The sequence below is a fragment of the Lissotriton vulgaris genome, chromosome 12 (assembly GCF_964263255.1).
Source record: "Lissotriton vulgaris chromosome 12, aLisVul1.2, whole genome shotgun sequence".
Lineage (NCBI taxonomy): Eukaryota > Metazoa > Chordata > Amphibia > Caudata > Salamandridae > Lissotriton > Lissotriton vulgaris.
Genome location: NC_141700.1, coordinates 720192184 through 720211496, shown reverse-complemented (window position 1 = coordinate 720211496; position 19313 = coordinate 720192184). Strand labels below are relative to the sequence as shown.

The 19313-nt window shown below is 44.5% G+C and overlaps 1 protein-coding gene across 2 annotated transcripts in view; it reads right to left on the bottom strand.

Moving 5' to 3' along the window:
* Positions 1 to 734: 734 nt before the first annotated feature.
* The window catches only part of LOC147678117 (hydroperoxide isomerase ALOXE3-like), a 186462-nt gene continuing 167883 nt past the window's right edge, over positions 735 to 19313 (bottom strand). The window contains exons 11-14 of one of the 2 annotated variants that reach the window (XM_086945974.1): positions 15546 to 15667; positions 13096 to 13196; positions 12077 to 12247; positions 735 to 5309 (exon numbers count right to left, since the gene is read on the bottom strand). In XM_086945974.1, coding sequence (XP_086802100.1) covers positions 5130 to 5309; positions 12077 to 12247; positions 13096 to 13196; positions 15546 to 15667 — 574 coding nt within the window. In that variant the 3' untranslated portion in view covers positions 735 to 5129. The remainder of the gene's footprint in view (positions 5310 to 12076; positions 12248 to 13095; positions 13197 to 15545; positions 15668 to 19313) is intronic. The other variant, XM_086945975.1, reaches the window with a different exon arrangement.

Here is a 19313-nt window from a genome sequence, read left to right as displayed (position 1 = left end):
CGCCGGGGCTGAAAGATGCAAAATGGACCAGGACAAATATTTGTAATTTCCCTTATTCTTAGAGAATGAATACTTGTCTTGTGTGTAGTGCCTAGTGTGTCACGCTGTATTAAAGTGCCTCGGGTCCGAGCCACAGCCCTGCATCCAGCAGCTCTTCGCAGATTAGAAGTCCTGCTCTTGCAGGCACGCAGGTCTTGAATGGAGCTGCAACATGTGGGTGTGCAGTGCACAGCACTGACACACCACAAGCACAGACACCAGGAAAGAGGATGTGCTCTCTCACACTGTGAATGGGGCACAGCACGGGTGTGTGCAGTGCACAACACTCCCACACCATGATGAGCACAGGAACGAGGACAGTAGCCATCCTCTCTCAGGTCCTGAATGGAACCTCAGCACGGGAGACAGAGTACCGTGCACAAAAATTCCCACACAAGAGGGCTGCCTGTACAGGGACACCATATTGTGGGATTATGATTGATGTCAACATTTATTTACACGCATGAGTAACCTCAATAGCCAGTACGAGTCTGCAACTGAGGCTGAGACTGACTGAAACCCCTGGCCCTGATGAGGAGTCTCCAGCAGCATGGTCCAGTCTCACGGCATCAGAATTAAAGGCACAACAGGGGGATGCGAGTAAAGACAGACTGCAACTACATGGTCTGGGACTGTCGGCCACCCCCCGCCTTAACACACAGACTACGTTACCCATTTAACAAGTCAACACATAATTCTTTGGAAGGCAGGGGGTCTGAGACCCCCTGGCCGTATTTATTAAAATATGAAACAAAATTAAAATTTTAATAAAATAAACATTTACACAATTATTAAATGCAAACTTCAGAACATTAGATTTACATCCATTTTGACATGATATGATGGGCTAACCTTAACAAGTAGCTAATACAGCATGGTTCCTAACCGAATATAACATCCTGAAATTAAATTAGCATTTTAATAATTTCTGGTCCTATGGCAAGGTCGCTAACCGGTGTCAGATCCTTTTACCCAGCTACGCTCTCACGTCCGAGATGCGCATGCGCGACGAGGGCCCGTTTACCCTTGTGTGCTCCGTGAACTCCTTTTAACCATAACAGGAGGGCCCTTACACTCGCGCCTTAGCGTCATAGTGTATGTGTGGGGTGGCTACCAGCCTGAGGAAAGCGTTGACTCCCCTCCCCCGTACCCAAGCAAGCGGATATCCTGCCCCTGAAGTTCTGGGAGAGACCAGTGGCCCCTCCCCCTGGGCGACCCCTTTCGTGAATGGGGCCGCCCCCACCTAAGGACCTTAAATTGCTGCTCACCGATTATGACCTTACCGCCAGATCCACATAATAAATACGACATTACTAATCTAAGAGGGAAAAAGGCCTAAGGAAAAAGAGTTAATGCAACAGCAAAACACACCCAAAAACATATACCTATTTACATTTGCCTGTAAACGGGGAAAAGAGCCTAAGGAAGGAAAACATTTACTCCTATGACATTCGCATAGCGTTACATCGTATACCTACCAGTGTCCTCACCAGAATTCTGCTACAAGGGGATGGAGGGTGGGGAAAATTAAACGGCCCCACAGTGGGGCGAGGAGCGAGCCTGGGAAGCGCGGGCACAAAGAGGCCGCTTCCCGTGCTCCCCAGGCTCTTAACCCCCTCCAGGCTGCGGTCCCGCCCCCTTGACCCGGAAGTGCAAAACTGCTTCCGGGGCAAGGGGGGGAGGGGACGCGCGACCAACCAAGCATCGGCCAGAGAGGGGGGGCCGGGCCCAGCCATGTGTGCGTGGGGGCCGATTGGCCCCTCCTTTTCTAATGTAAAAACTTCTGCCCGCTTGAGCCGCCCACTTAGCTGACTCTTAGTTGCTGTGAATGATGGTGCAGTGCTGGAGCCAATTAGAGCATAGCTGAGCCCAGCATGGTCAGCGGGACCAGAGCCACCTCCTAGCTGGCAGATGAGAGAGATTGTGAACATATAATAGCCCAACACCGGAGCAGAGCAGTGCAGTTCCACCGTAGAGTGTAGTACAGTGAAGACTCATGCTGGCAGAACAGCGTGCGGTCCATGCAGCTGTGCTTAATGAGCACTAATAGTGCAGCACTCCATCTCCGTTTGCCAGCCAACTTCAGGAGGCGCCATAAATGCGTGACTTCGCATTTTGGTGCTGTGATGCAGACCACCACACCAAAATGAGTTAGTCTAACGCTTGATGCGTGGTACTTGGCAGAGCTGTTATTTTGCTCCTGCTTGCACATTTGGGCAATTAATATTGGTAACCCGTTGACATCATGCGAGCTGGAGATTTCACGTCTCCAGTCTGCACCAAGAAAGAAAGAACAGTTACATTTATGGTGGCAAAGAACCAGTGGATTTTGTTTATCATTGATCAGTGATTGGCAATTTATATTGGGCTTACTACCCCTATATATGGCTCTGAAGCACATACCTACATGGAGAGCAGGCTACGCCATATAGGATGTATGGCAGAAAGGGTGTTGTCTTTGGTGCACCCCATGCCTGAAATCTTGGCGGTCTAGGTGTTGTCAGCCAAGCATGAATTCATGTCTTATTCTGTTAATTTGTCGTTGGTCAAGCCAGAGGCACCGTCCAAGGGACTCTGTGAAGTTTGGGACCTGAACGGCGCCTGGCTGCACAAGGTGACCAACTCTCATTCAGCCCCTCCAAGAAGCCTCCAGGGCCACTGATGAGCACTGCTACGGAATTAATGGACTGTCAATGTGAATGGGAATGGTACTATACACTGCTATAACTTTGCAGTGAGGGATCCAATGTTTGTTGTTTTGTTCCTGGTTTAATCATAACATACTTTCTAATGTTACTAAATAGTTCTGGGATCATTTACTGAGAGGTTTCTGGATTCTGCTGTTGTGCTGATACTACTAGTCCATACCAAACATTTTCCAAAGTAGCCTTCTAACTCAAATCTGCCCTTAAGGGGTAGACAAAGCTGTCTTAGAGAAGCAGTGTTTGCCTAACTATGTCAGGAATATGACTGTGTGGCTGGAGAATTTGCCCCACCAAACGCTCTGCTTCCTAGACATCTTATACAGAGTTAAAGTTCTGGGAGCTGCTCTTTTTTGTCCCTCATGTCATTATGAGTCCTGGGGCTAACACAGTTAAAACAAAAACAGCCTGTTGAAAAATAACAACCAATGAGTCAGTAGTTGTGTTATTTGTATAGTTAAAAGAGTTTTCTGAATACTCAATAAAGCGCATAAACATATAATTAACAGCGGAGCAAACTTCTCTCAAAAGCATCAAAGCAAAGACCTGGCTTGTGAAGTGAGTATCAGGGAGCCAGAGCCATTCCCTGGTGGAAGGCCCTGGAAAAAAGAAGTTCACAAAATAGCCCTCAAAGTCTTCTTGCTTCACGAGCAAAAGAGCACACAGGGGCCCAAAGGGAAGAGCGAGGGGTACCAAATATTGTGCCAATGCAAAGCATCATCAGAAGTGAGGAGAGAGGACCAGAGAGCAGGACATGGAAAGGTCATGGTTCTAGGAATTGACAAGCATATGAACTTGGTTCAAGCAAGGCAATACACCCATAGCAAAGAACAAAATTATAGATAAAGGCCCTCCCATCCGCTTTCAGGTATGAATGCTCCACTTTGTGGAAATGTAATATTCTTCCACTTCACAGCAACATTTCAGGGGAGGCCTCTCTGTCCAAATCAGCCGTAACTTAGAGTGTAAGAAAACAACAGTGAAGGGCCTGCATCGTGTCTGCAGAAGCATTTAGAAATGCCTGGGTTCCTGCAGGAAGTATAGTGTCACAAGAAGAGATGAGGTAACTAGGCGCTACTAGAATGAGGCCATGTCTGGCTCCAAGAACACAGACCAAGCAGCGACTGTAAAGGAGAAGGCAGCAGGAGCACGAGGCCAGTGGCGTAACATAGCCACCCATAGCACCCGTGGTGTGGAGGGGGGGGGCAAGCTCCAAGGGCTCCTTCAGCACAATACCCTGGCTGGAGACCTCCTGATTAAGTCTGGAGGGGCCCCTTCCACTTATCTTGCAGGGGGGCTCCATCAAGTTTCGTTAAGCCACTGAATACCTCCTACCCTCTTTGGATCCCTGCGTCCCCATTTTCCTTTCCTCCTAACTTTCTGAGCAGATACCAAATACAAAATTTGTGAAAATAATTTCATTCAACTGGCTTTTTTTGTCATTCCCTCTCTAGATACCTTTTCTTCTGAACTCCTGTCATAGCTACCTTTTTGAGGCAGCCTTAGATTGGCAAGAAACCCTTAATTAGCACAACGAAGCTAATTTCTTTGGAGGTTGGCTCCATGTGTGCTTGACTGTGTGCATGGGTATTTGTAGGTGTTTTACTCTGGATATGTGCATGTATACATCATCTTTGTCAAGACTTGTTTTATGCATTCTCTTGAGCAATTTACTTGTCAATATGGAGAAAGTGCATTATTTCATTTGTGCTAAATTCAAATGAATCTAGTCTTTATTCTTAAGTGTCTCACCTCTTCACTCATTACAAAACCCGAACATCAATTATTCCATCAATATTCCTCTACACCAGTAAAGCCAAGATCATAAAAGTACAAATATCTGCACAGTTCTAAGAAAATAAGGCACCTCTTATGACAATGTATTTCATTTGCAAAGCTTGTTTACCAACAACTGTTACTATTAAAATCAGATGAACATCAGTGTGCATACATCTGCATACACAATAATGTTTGCTTCATTATGTGACCAAATGTTGAGTTGTTTGCATCAAGTGCATCCATCACTTTTACTCACCGAATCAGTATTGTCTAAACATTATTGAGAAACAACAGAGAAATCTCTAGTTTCTTTATTTTTTAGGCTATTCTAAGACAGATGTTTGGATGATACCAGATGTCAATTAGATCTCGTTTCTAAATAAAACATGTTTCTTTCTTTCTTGTCCTAGTATGAAAACAATTGGTTATCTGTTTTAGCACCTCTTAATGTCTATTGAAGTGACCCCTTGTCAAGACAAAGATGCTGATACTTGACTGGTCAGATTGTAGAACAGTGTGGGTTGTGGGCCAAGGAAGATGCAATTTATTGAACAGTTATTTGGCTTTGGATGGAAGTGCAGGATGTTGTAGTGGGTAAACTAGTTCCACTTATATGGAGACGCTGTTCTCAATCAGTTTGGGGTTCAGGTAGTTGTACTTGACAGGCAGATCTTTGTTTCTGTGTTCAATCTCGGTGGATATCTGGGACAGGCGTTCCTGGAAGGCCTTGATGAACTGTTTGGGCTCCTCTTCTGCAAAATGTTCATCAGGGAATGTGCCTAAAGGCCGCTTTAAAAAAGCATAAATAAATAAAAAAAAAGGTCAAGTCTCATGAATCAAGAGAATAACTTAAGGTGACAACAAACAAAAGTAAGGAGTACCATTTAATGTTTTCGAAGTGTTTGTGTTAGTTTAGAGCGGTCTATTCATGGAATTAGTACTGTTTCTCCAGAGCTTGACATACAGATGATTTGCTTTTCCTACTACAGGTCAACATTACTTATGTTATGGAGACCACGTTGGCATAGATACCATAACAGTATCATTTCTAAAAGATGAGGTCCCTGAAAGCACAAGGTGAAGGATGGAATAGATAGACTCTCCTGCTCCTTTACTTATGCCCTGAGGTGAACCCTCCTCATAACCGAGGGTTGAACACAACAAAGGGAAGCAATGCTCGCTAGCTGTATCTTCTGTACAGATAGTTCATACACTTTATTGCAGATGGACAATTCATACACTATAAACTTGTTTGCGCATGCCCCCACCTTGTCGTGAGTCCAGCAAGGAAGCCTTTGAAGAGTTGACAAAACAAGGAGACAAGGATGGGGTATTGGGAGAGGACCTTACACTTTATGTCTCCTGCAACACTCAGCTCAGAGCACTGAATATGGAAAACAAGCTGAAAAAGGCATGGCTTATCAATACATTATTTAAACAGAACTATTGGTTGAAACTGTGTCTGACTAAATACCTGGCTTTTTTCAAGTACTGATTCTGTGTATAAAGGTTTAATCAACACCCACATATGTGTTAGCTGAGTTTTTGTGTATCTGTCAATGTTTGCAGATAAACCCAATGTGCAGAATTGCTGACTTGGAAATTTTGCCGTACTGTTGGACATTTCGTTCCTTATAAATGCAGTTTTTACACATTCCTGATTCTGAAAATCGGGGATATGAATTTTAACTCTTAATATTTGCACAACAAATACATCTTAATTACGCACACATTCTTGGGAATCTGGCCTGAGAGCTTGAGAGTACAGTGGAGGCCACATCCTCTCTAATCTGTTAATGCAAAGGTCCAGGCTCATTCAGTCTTCTAGGCAAATCACTCTACTGATATTACCCTCTCTTCATATTGCCAGTTAGTAACTAAGTACATGTTTATTGTTTAGTTAATTAAAACCATAACAATATAAAAGCCATATGTCATACAAAACAGATAAAAAAGAATTAAACAATATATTCATTTCATCGCTGCTTTACACTCATAAAATGTTATTGTTATAATTCAGTAGCCATAAATGTGTCCATTTTTCTTTGCCAGAATTCTGACCCTTTTAATAAAGCTTTAAAAATACTTTGAGGAATTTAATCAGTCTACCATTCAGTTGTGGATCTGATGGTTTAGGCACGCAATTATAGCAGCTCTACAGGACCTAATGGCCTCTCAGATTAAAGCTTTGTTTGAGGAGAATGGCTCGTTTGTTGTAAAGCTTTTTGCATGTGCAAATTACATGAATGAAGTCTTCTTTGTAGTAATCACACAGCCGGCATGATTTAGGACCTGTATGCACCCAGGTTGGCTGGTCCTCCAAAGATGGTAATTTTCCAAAACGTAATGTAATTAGTTGTTTTTGTACGTCAATTGAAAATGTCAAGTTCAAGTATTTATCACCATCAAGCGTGCGACCTAACCTAAAAATATTTTTGTCAGTTTGTGCTGAATGAGTTTGAGCTACTTTATTTATTGCTTTTTGAAAGACTGATACGCAGATTTTTATTTCATAAGTCAGTTGTACAGGTGTTGAGAGAGATTACGTAAGTATTGATTAAAAGGAGAGTTTCTGTCCTCATCTACTTCGGTCCATAGGGCTTCATTAATTTGTGATGTAGCTGCATTTTGTTTCAGCCGGTACCATGTTTTACAGTAGCATACATTCTCCCTATTTCTTCGTTCGCTATGCCGAATTCAAGACGGATCTGTGCCGGCGAGGCCGACCTTTGTATCTAAAATACTTTTTTATAAATGGATGCTGTTAGTTGGTTTAAAACCTCTCCATCTTCACCATAAAAAGCCGCGCTGGCATATGTTATCATAGGAAGGATTATCGCCGTCATTACTGCGAGCAGTGGTTTATATGATGACCCCTTCAACTTTTTTGCCAGTTGACTGAAGGCGAATGTGAGGGCACTGGTTCTCTGCAACATGTACTTTTTTTGTTCTGCATGATTTTTTGAGTTGTCAATTTAGAATCCCAGGTACTTGCCAATTAATTTCCTCTGCTCACCACAATCACCTATCACCTATCTCCTGTCTTCTTGATTGGTCAGAGACATTTGATATATCATCCAGCTTTACTTTTTCCCCTCACCCCCGTTTGCTCTGTTGTGGGTCTCTTCCTATCTATTAGATAACTCTTCCTTAGTGACAAGGACTACAAGAGATCATCATCGATGTCATTATAACTCGGGGTATCTCAAGGGTCAACCCTAGTGGGCTCACTACTAATCTCCCTATGTACTGGCTCTACTGGCAACATCTCCTTTGGATTCTCATATCACCTTTACAATGACAACCCAAATCCTATTATTTTGCACTCTCTACCCATGCATCTCTGATTGCTTCTCTATGATCAAATGCTGGCAGGCCATCATGTCCCATGTCTAACTCCTCCAAAACTGAGGCTCTTTAATTTCCCTCCTCCTCTGCATTGGCATTCCTGTGTTGAGTTCTGTCCACTTTACTTCAGACATCATGAATATCTCCTCCCCAGCAATAAACCCTGGGGTTCACTCTAACCCTTCTATTATCACTACAGCAGTATGCCATCAAATATTAAATGTAAGAAAAATACAACACTGTCTCTCTGTGTTACAGTATTTATTTCACCACTAGATAGGATTGTGAACTTTACCTGCAAAACCTTACTCAAACTGCCCCCATTCAGCCCAAAGCCAATGAATAGTTGTGGGATACTGGAGACCCAGGGACCTCTCATCACATTCTGCAGTATGACCCCATCATTTTACATTACAACACTGGTTTACACCCAGGGGACAGCATCTAGTTTCTGACGGTTCCCTTCTAGTCACATTACTGAAACCCACTGCTTCCAAAAAATGCCCCCCCCCCGCATTCATGGTTTTCAAAATCACTCTGAAATGTCACCTCATGAGTTTGTGACAAAAAAACAATTAAAGAAGCACACCATGCAAACACTGTAAATGGTTCTACCTAGTTGCTATATTAAATATAATCAGGGTCGTGGGAGGGGGCTTAGGGTGTGACACTCCCTAAATAAATGCGATCTTCTCTTGGTAGTTGGGTCTGGAGGCTCTGAGTCAGGTCTATTATATCTGTGTCAGTTGTTCTCATTGTGCCAAGAATAAAAGACAACATCTTGACCTTTGATGTAAAACAAGATAGAGAGAGAGGGACTGATACATCTGGTGGCTACATTTTAAAATGTAATACAAAATAACCTGGAATCAATATTGGCTTCTCTGCTTGTCCAAATTGTGTGATCCTATGCAAATATTTTATTTCACTCGCAGAGCCTCCATTTTCTTTATTATCACATGAGAGCACTTTTAAATACTAGAGGTCAGATGTTTGCAGTACAATCACCTCTTATATATCCTTTAATAGACTTTAATATTGCTCCACCTAGAATAAGAATCTAGGGCACTTTAGGTTTACATTACCACTGAATTGCCTTTTAGCTCACTGATGACAATGTCGTTGGAGGGTGGGGGAGACCCATTCATGTTTCTGATTTCATGTTTAAAAACTATCACTTTTGATAAATGTCTGTCTATGCAGAGATACAAACTGATGTATGAAGGTGAAATACTTCTGCATGGTGGAGAAATACAATTTTGTAAATTTTGAAGAGACTGTGTCATATTTTTATAATAACTTTGTTGCATGGCTTGTGCATACATTCTGACAGCCAAGCCAGACGCTTGCTGGGTTCTGGCATGGCTTGCCCTATTAATTTTCTGTTCTACCCAACTCTATTTGCGACTTTGGCTTAGTACATGAGACCATAGGCCACTTGATAAAATGATTTGTAAAAGGCCAGAACTGGTCATCTGGAGCCCTGCCTGAATGCACCAATTTGACAATTCCTACCTTGTCAAATCGATGCTTTTAGCTCCCTAGGATCTGCCGTAGTTTTCAATATTTTAGGCTCTACATTTTTATCCACCAATATAGGTAGTCCACCTATAGGAACTACTTGGGATGTAAATACAACAATATTGTACTCAAGGTTTCTTAGCAATAACTGATCCTAATGGGTGAGGTGGGTTTCTGTTAAAGATAGTAGGTGTGGCTTATATATTTTAACCTCTTCCCAAACCAACTACCATTTGATGAATAGTTTGAGACCTGAGACATTCCAGAACATACATTTTAACTTATCCATTAGAAAATGCCTCACAAAACAAAATCAGGTGAACCTTTCTAACTAAAACCCCCTGCTGCAGTAACCAACATAAAACATCAGCTCATATGCTAAGAACTGATCATTCTGACTTATTTCCCCTTCATCACCATTCCACATTCAATCACAATTCCCAACTCAGCATACCCACACCCAAACCCCCTACCACCCTCACCTTCCATGTATCCTGTGGAAGGAATCATCCCCAGTCCCTTGGTTGTTGCCCAGGAAATCATTTATCAGTAGGATTTATCAGTGTTTTTGCCAATACAGGGTAGACGATAATCCCGCTCTTGCAGCCAAATGGAGAATGGTGCTTTTGGAGAAAATTCTTTCCTCAGAGATATTAAGTGCCTTAGAGACCACTAACGGTTCAGCTTATTCATTTAACCTAAAACTGCAAACATTTAAGACAATTTGCAATTTGTATTACATATATAGAGCTGAATTACAAAGAGGCCGGGGAACTGGATGGGGGTGAGAAGACTAAGGCCCTGATAATTCGTCTGGCAGTCCATGGACTGACAGTCTCGCGGGGCTGCGGTGGGGGCGGTCTCCTCACCACCATATTATGAGGGACTGCCCTGGTATCGGCGCAGCCGCCAGGGAACTGCCGTTCTTTAGCAGTTTTGCGGCAGTCAGGAAGCCGCAATATAATTGGAGGGACAACTATTGTCCCAGCAAGCATATCACGGTTTCCGTCTATACCAGGGTTTACATGGAGGATATTACTCCATGTAAACCCTATTGGAGAGGAAACAAAATGGGCCCTACATGGCCCTCTGTGCCTCCTCCACCTGTGGATGCACACAGGGGGGCACAGCATGTGTCCCCTGTGATCATGCACACCAGTTACTGCATGGCATGGACTTTTCTGCCCATGCCAGAACTGTTTTTGGCATTCCCATTGCAATGCCTGTTTTTCAAGGCACCGCTGTGGGAACGCCAAAAAAAGCCAGCCAGACAAGAGTTACACTCATAATCTGATGGGCAGCCTCACCACGGGGTTGGCAGTCCCCCACAGCATAACGAAACTAGTAATCAGGCCCTTAGTGCCCCAAATGTGGGCGCTACGCAGCAGGTATTTTACTCCTTTGCCACTTGCCCTTGTTTGCAAGAATTCTGGATATGGGTGACTCAAATGTTAACTCATTGCCTTGGATACATATAAGGAGATCATGCTGGGTTACAAAATGGAATCTGATGTTAGTCTGAGACCGATGATCGTCTCTGCTAGACTCTGTATTGCCGGAGTATGGGCCTCCCCTTTACCCCCTAGGACAGTTGAGTGGTGGTTGCTATCCAACAAGTATATGAACCAGAGCTAGCCCTGGTCAAGGTAAGGGGCACCAATTCTATCAAAAGACTAGAACAAATCTGGCACAATGTAATTGGGATCCACAGAATAATGCATGCGAATGAAAATGAGCTGGCTTGTGTTTGATTCACAGCTCTATGTGGGTTTGATAAGCCATCTTGTATAATTTGAGTATGAGGTGTTCAAGCCTTTCTTATCTTATGTTATGTTATACTGTATCATTCCTAACTTAAATGTGTCATAGTTATTGTTTCTGCTTCTTTTTACAGGTGCTCTATCTGCATGGAGCTGCTGTTTACCCAAAACATCGAACTCTTGCTTTATAAGGAGAGATTAGGGGCCCGATGTAGGTAGCCCTTTACCGATCGGAATCGGGCGAAAATACCGATTTTCGGCCGTTTCCGATCGGTAAAGGGCTATCGAGATATAGGGGCACATTTTCGGTAATTTTACCGAATCGTTATCATTACCGAATCGGTAAATTTACCGAATCGGTAATATTTACCGATTCGGTAATATTTACCGATTCGGTAATGATACCGATTCGGTAAAATTACCGAAAATGCAATGTAGGTAGGCAATGTTCCATCAGCACATGGCTTACAGAATCGGTATTTTACCATGGAATACAAATCCATGGTAAAATACCGATTCCTGTATACATGCACATCTGTGCATGTACACATGTGCCATGTGACAGACAGACGTGCCCTTAGGGCATGGATGTGTGCCACATTGCACACATGCCCGTTTTGGGGGTGCTAGAGGGTGTCAAAGTGACACCCCCTGCACCCTTGTGAATTCTTTAATTACTGATTCGGTAAATACCGAATCGGTAATGCCTAATCATTCCTATGGGCTTCAAAGCCCATAGGAATGAATGGCCATTACCGATTCGGTATTTACCAAATCGGTAATTAAAGAATTGTTAAGGATTCGGTAACGAATCCAGATGTTGGGACCTACATCCCATTTACCGATTTTGAAATACCGAATCGGTAAAATTCGGTATTTCAAATTCGGTAAATGGGATTTACCTACATCGGGCCCTAGATTGTTTACCATGTCCCCAGGCTCGTTACTCAGGAGCCTGACAGTTAACATTGTGGAGGCAGTAGTGGACACCTTGGGCAGGACCTTAAGGACACTTTTCATTGTTGCTTTGCCTTTGGTCTTGGGAGGAGGTTTCCGCATTGTGCTGGGACTGTTCGGCATCCAGGAGAGGAAATCAAACTATATTGGCCCAAGACCAAAAGGAAAGAAAAAGCAACAGCTGAAAGTTGTAATCATTTTTATTAAGTATTCTCATATTTTGCTAAGAGATCCAATGTTGCCAGAGTCAAATCATTTGAAAAACCAATACATGCTACATCAAAAAATGACATTGTTAGACAGAAACAAGAATTTAGGCAGGAAAACCTTATTTGTTAGGTACCAAATCACTATTAGAGAGAAGGTTGGAACTGTATACGTTTCAATCAGGAGTCAGAATATCAGATGGAGCTGATATACAAGGCATTATCACAAACCAAGGGATATTGTCAATAATCACTGAACTAAGGGCATTTCCAAAATGATAGGAAGGATAATACGCCCACTAGAGACATCTTTTTCTCAGCAGGTACTATGCTATATTTCAAAGTAGTTCTTGATTACTGGCATTCACTGGGGAAACTGATGGCCCACAAAAGCTGCTCCTCTGGTCTCCATTCTGATATGGGATTTAACTATAGAAGGGTGCACTAGACACATTAGTGAAGACTTGCAGTTATAGGATACATTTGACCTTTTAACCAAGAGTAATGCCCTCTAGGAAATCTCCGGACCTCCTTAGGTCAACTCCTAAGTTCACAAACTTACAATGTGACTACTGATATCTTATAATGAAATATCTATGTACTTGTATATAATGCAAACCTAGCCTTAAGACAGCAGAGTACTGATAACCTAGCTTTCCTTGTTCTCATGCACATTTATGTTTTTTTAGATGTGGATAGCACAGATGAGTTTTCTAAACCCTTACATTTCCTTGGTTATTTTACCCCCACTACCTACAGTAATAGAAGCATAATTACAATTACCTGCCCACTGTTGACAGCTGCATGCTGAGCGGAACTTGTGAAAATCACCATAGTCAGATACTTGATCAGTTCAGGGCGGGTCTGCAGCTTAGACGGAACTCCTGAAAGGACAATACCAGAAAAATATATGATCACTCATAAGACGTTTAACTGTGTCAGATCCTGTGTCCCATGGGCCACAGGTGTGTATCTTCAGAGATTGCTCACTGGGATAATGGCAGGCTTGTAGTTTTGTGCATTAAATTGTATGCCTGTGGGATATTTAGAAGTGTGCTACAATCCGGTGGCATTCTGGACATTGTCTGAAGGTAGTATCTTCCAAGTCCCAGTGCACTGAAAAACAGTACAGCACTATAGATACGCTTGAGTTCCAAAACAAATATTATCATTGCAGTGTTCACTGAAATTTTCCAAATTCATCCTATATTTCAATATAGCCTTGTAGCCTGCTGCCAAGGGTAATACTAGTGAGGGTAGAATGTTTTAAGTTAAAAAGGGACACATAGAAAGACAATCATTGGACATTTGGAGCAGAAGGTGATGAAGCAAGGTTTCGTACGTAAAGAGACTTGCTCGGATTCAATCCTCTCGAATTCACACTAAATCAATTATTAAACATGTTTTGTATTACTAATTATGCACCACATGACATTTCAAGTAAGCTGGGGATGCTTGCCTATGTGCTTCTTTACTAATAGTAACTCGAGTGACCTTATATGGCCACCGCAATATGGGAACTTTTCCGCGCATGCGTCTGTCACACTCATGTGACATGACGTACTCTTTGCTTGGTGGGAAGACTTTGCTTCTGCACACTAGAGCTAAATATAACTGCTATAAGTTTCACATGCTAACCGCTTGCTTTGCTGCTTTTACTAAACAGTTTGTTTTGCAAAATTCCTTTGTTCTAAAACTGTTTTTCCTTGACTTTGCTATTAGCTCGTGCTGAGCCAATCAAGTACAATGTTGCTCCATCTTCGGTCCCGAGACTGCGCATGTGTGAAAATCCTGAGCATTGAAATCCTGCCGCCGACAGTCTTACCAGTGATGTTCATGGGAACACGACCTCCTGAACTTTCAAGAGGAAGACAAGTTGCAACTCTTCTATTACATTGTATTCATTATTGAAACATTCATTGTTGGGTGGAATAAAAGTGCATGGGAAAATAAAACTATGCGAGGGAACGTTAATCTGAATACAGAATGGAAGTTACCTCATATCAATATGGTGTGATGACCTCTCCTCGTCTTTTGACCAATCAAAAATGGGGAAAACATACATTTGCAACATTGGGGGGTGGGACACTGCCCTGGAAAAAGGTATATCTAAAGTAGGCTTAGCTAGTTAGATTGTCCGACTTGTCCGAATAGCTGACCTGTCACTGACCCAACGCACTCAATAGGCGATCGAGAACAGAGGTGCTGGCGGAGCACTCTGTCGGAAGGTTCAGAAGCAGAGGTGCTAGCGGAGTTCTCTGTCAGAAGATTTGAGAACCCAATCGGGGTTCTGGGAAGGAGTTTGATAACCCAATCGGAGTTCGACTGTTAGCTGCAGAGAGGGTTGCAACGCTGGCGTTGCACTTTAGCTGTGGGTGCCGGTCTTAACCTGAGGTGGTCCTATCCTGATCCAATTTGGTCCGTACCTGTCCTGATTCTGGTCTGCACCTGTGTTATCCTGCTGGCACCTGCACTATCAGGGGTCTGTCCTTTATCCCAGCCCGTGGCCAGGGTTGGTCTTCACACCATTCTAGGTAATTATAAACAAAGGGGTTTGCCATTGTATTGTTTCCCTTTTCTCACCCTTCCTATGTTTCAATGCTTAAAGAAAGTCTTGCAATATTTTCACATAATTATGCTCTGGTCATATTCTTTCTAATTGAACAAGCTCTAATTGATTTGGTATGGACTCTGACATTTAAGAATTTTCATAGATAAAGTGTTTAAACCTTTCCCGAGTCTGTGGTTATTTTAGACAGGAAATGTAATTCTACTACCTATTTTCTTGCTAACTCCCTTGATCCCTTAGGACTCTAGGTACCGGTGACAAGGATTGGTAAGTCAAAGGTATAGGTCCTAAAAGTTAATTAAACCATCTGACTAAGAGCAGGTTTACCTGTTTAAAGTGTGAATAGTTTTATGGGCCCAGGTGAGTATGGTAAAACGAGCAGGTGAGCCCGCGCTATATCAAAGGCTAATACCAGCCATTATAAGCCCTGAGCCACTTCTTTGTCATCAATGGAACTCTCAACATTCTAATATTCTAAACATAGTTTAAACTTTTTGTTGTTGAACTTTAGATGACAATTCAAGCAAAAACGTTTCTAGATCTTTTAGATTTTACAATCAGGTTGAATGTCATGTGGAAAAAATGTCAAGCTACAATCAGTGAGAAGAATATGCATTGGGAAGACAAGTAACAAAATCTTGGCAAGAAGTTCTGCCAATTGTACCTGTGGATTCTCTCTTCAGGAAGCCTTTTCTGAAAATCTCTTGTACCCACGCTTGAAGTTCTGGATCCGTCTGGATATTCTCGTCACTCTTATAGTAGCAGTCAACAATGCCAGACACATAACTAAAAGAAACAAAAAAATGGAGTAGTGTCAATTTGTGAATAATCACATGGACTACTTCCAGGCCAAGGAAGATGAAGCTGTACCTCTCACTAAAGAAAAAGTAAGCATTGCTCATCTAACATTTATTCTGCATGAGTTTACACTAGTTTGACACAGATCATCTACATGCAAGCGGCCCTTTATGCTTACTGATGAGATTTACCTTAAAGGCTTGGGGAGCCAATTTCCCCCTTTCTCCTGCATATACTCTGGAATCAAAATTGGCTGTTTTGCACCTCAGGGTGAGGCAGTGCGCTCCAACCTTATGGAAAGGGCTGGGACAGGTAGTGGGGCTACAGTTCTTTACAGGTTCAGATGTCTTATTTCCTTCTGGGCTAGGTCACTCAGATCCACCCAGCCTATTTGTTGTAGATAATTTAAGTAGGTAGCAGGTCACGTCTTCAGGGTATTAAGATGGATTTATTAAGTTACATAGAATAAGACAGCAGAGCAGTAAACCTCACAGCTGACCAGATCATCAACCGCCAAGGTTGGAATCCTCACAAACAAGATAGAACACTCTTAGGTAGTATGGGAGGTAGAGAAGGTAGGGACACTAAGAAAGGACTACAGACACCAAGTAGTCATATTGAATGAAGTATACATATACAACACTATTCCTTTCCTAAGGGTTCCCACTGTATCCAGAGGAACCTAGCATAACAAGATCATCTCAGAAGAGCCACCATTTCATGTTGAGTGCTAATGTGCACTATGGCTTGTTTCTCCTTTGAAGGCAACATGATTGAGAAGTCAGTGTCAATCTCTGTTCATGTTCTATGCTCACTACATTGATTCATGCATAATACAGTTGCATTGCACAGGAAAATCATACAACCACCAGGCCCGGACTGGCCGTTGCGGGCACCGGGAAATCCCCCGGTGGGCCGCATGGTTGGGGGCCGGTTTTGGCCCCCTGGAGGCCGTTTTTGTTACAGGGCCGTTATGCTGCAAAAACGGCCCTGTAACAAAAACGGCCGAAAACCGGCCCTGGCACAGAGCACGGCCACACCTCCTCCTCCTCCTGGAGGGGGGGGAGGGGGCCGGCCGAGCACTTTGCCAGGGCCGGTTCTGGTTCCCAGTCCGGCCCTGACAACCACCCATTTCTCAGAAGAAATGGCTTTCATTTTTGAAGTGCCGGATGGAACTTTCTGTGCAAGCAGAAATAATGGAATTGCCTCTTTGTTGTGCACTTCAGGGCTTTGCCACTCCTATCTGTCCACAGCCTTATGAAGCAGCCTCTAATAGGTTGCTTCATAAAATTTCAATTGGGTCATAATGAGACCTACTTCATGAATAATGAGGTAGCCCACAACATACGACTCATTCCAATTGGTGGCACTCACTGGGATGGTAGCCTGCCAAAGTCTGCAGCCCAACATATCTGTGATTGCCTTTACATAAAATAAATCTTTTTTGGAAAAGTTTGTTTAAGAGTTGGAAGCAGTCCCCTAGACCACGTCCTATTTCACAAGAAACAGTATGTTTTACATTCATAAAGGGAAAGGGCCCCAGATATCCCCTTTCCCGTTTGGCTGTGTTTTGTGGAACTTTGTTACATCAAAGGGCTGGCCTTTGCTCAGCTAGAGCCATGGGTGTTACCAAATTTGGCACCTCTCTTGATCCTCCTCAATGTCACCTCCAGGGTGCTGCTGCTGGTGATCTCAGCCAATCAATCAATCAATCAATCATAGCATTTATATAGCGCACTACTCACCCGGAGGGTCTCAAGGCGCTTGGGGAGGGGGGATCCGCTACTGCTCGAAAAGCCAGGTCTTGAGCTGCTTCCTGAAGACGAGGTGGTCTTGGGTCAGGCGGAGGTGGGTCGGGAGGGAGTTCCAAGTCTTGGCGGCCATGTGGGAGAAGGATATTCCTCCTGTTGTGGCTCTTCGGATGCGGGGGACGGCGGCGAGGGCGTGGCTGGTCGATCGAAGGTGGCGTGTTGGAGCGTAGAAGTTGAGGCGGCTGTTGAGGTAACTCGGGCCTTGGTTGTGCAGGGCTTTGTGTGCGTGGGTGAGGAGGCGGAAGGTGATTCTCTTGTTGACCGGGAGCCAGTGCAAGTCTCTCAGGTGTCTGGAGATGTGGCTTCGTCTGGGGATGTCGAGGATGAGTCTTGCTGAGGCGTTCTGGATTCGCTGGAGTCTCTTCTGGAGCTTGGCGGTGGTTCCGGCGTAGAGGGGGTTGCCGTAGTCCAGACGGCTGGTGATGAGGGCCTGGGTGACCATCTTCCTGGTCTCGGTGGGGATCCACCGGAAGATCTTACGTAGCATGCGCAGGATGTTAAAACAAGACGAGGAGACGGCGTTGACTTGTCTGGTCATGGAGAGGGAGGAGTCCAGGATGAAGCCCAGGTTGCGTGCGTGGTCTGTTGGTTTGGGTGCGGAGCCCAGGGCGGGTGGCCACCAGGAGTCGTCCCAGGCGGAGGGCGAGGAGCCCAGGATGAGAACTTCTGTCTTGTCTGAGTTCAGTTTCAGGCGGCTGGTCATCATCCATTCGGCTACGTGTTTCATCCCTTCGTGTAGGTTGGCTCTGGCGGCGGCGGGGTCGTTGGTCAGGGAGAGGATCAGCTGTGTGTCGTCGGCGTAGGAGATGATGTTGAGGTTGTATTGGCGTGCGATGGCCGCAAGGGGGCTCATGTAGACATTGAAGAGGGTGGGGCTGAGCGAGGAGCCCTGAGGGACGCCGCAGATGACTTCGGTGGCCTCTGACCTGAACGGGGGTAGGCGGACTCTCTGTGTTCTTCCAGCGAGGAAGGAGATGATCCATTCCAGTGCCTTCTCCTGGATTCCGACGTTCCTGAGGCGTTGCACTAGGGTGCGGTGGCAGACAGTGTCGAATGCCGTGGAGAGGTCTAGGAGGATGAGGGCCGCTGTTTCTCCATTGTCAAGCAGGGCACGGATGTCATCGGTGGCAGCGATGAGGGCGGTCTCGGTGCTGTGGTTGGCCCTGAAGCCCGACTGTGAGGGGTCGAGGGATCCATTCGTCTCGAGGAAGGCGGCCAGCTTCTTGTTGACTGTCTTCTCGATGACTTTGGCTGGAAACAGGAGGAGCGAGATGGGGCGGTAGTTCTTGAGTTCGGTCGGGTCTGCTGTTGGTTTCTTTAGTAGAGCGCTGAGTTCGGCGTGCTTCCAGCTCTCAGGGAAGGTTGCGGTGTCGAAGGAGGCATTGATGATGTCCCGTAGATGGGGTGCGATGGCGGCGTTGGCTTTGTTGAAGACGTGGTGAGGGCAGGGGTTGGTTGGAGATCCGGAGTGGATGGAGTTCATTGTGCGGATGGTGTCTTCGGTGTTGATTGGGGTCCAGGCGCTGAGGGTGGTGGTGGGGGGCATTGGTGCGGTCGTGGGGATCGTTGGTTGTGTGCTTAAGCTGTTGTGTATGTCAGCGATCTTGTTGTGGAAGTAGGAGGCGAGGGAGTTGTAGAGGTCTTGTGATGGGGTGATGTCGTTGATTCCGGCGTTGGGGTTGGAGAGCTCTTTCACGATGTTGAAGAGTTCCTTGCTGTTGTGTGTGTTGTTGTCCAGTCTTTCCTTGAATGCTGTTTTCTTGGTGGCGCGAATCAGTTGATGGTGTTTTCGAGTGGCGAGCTTGAGGGTCGTCATGTTGTCC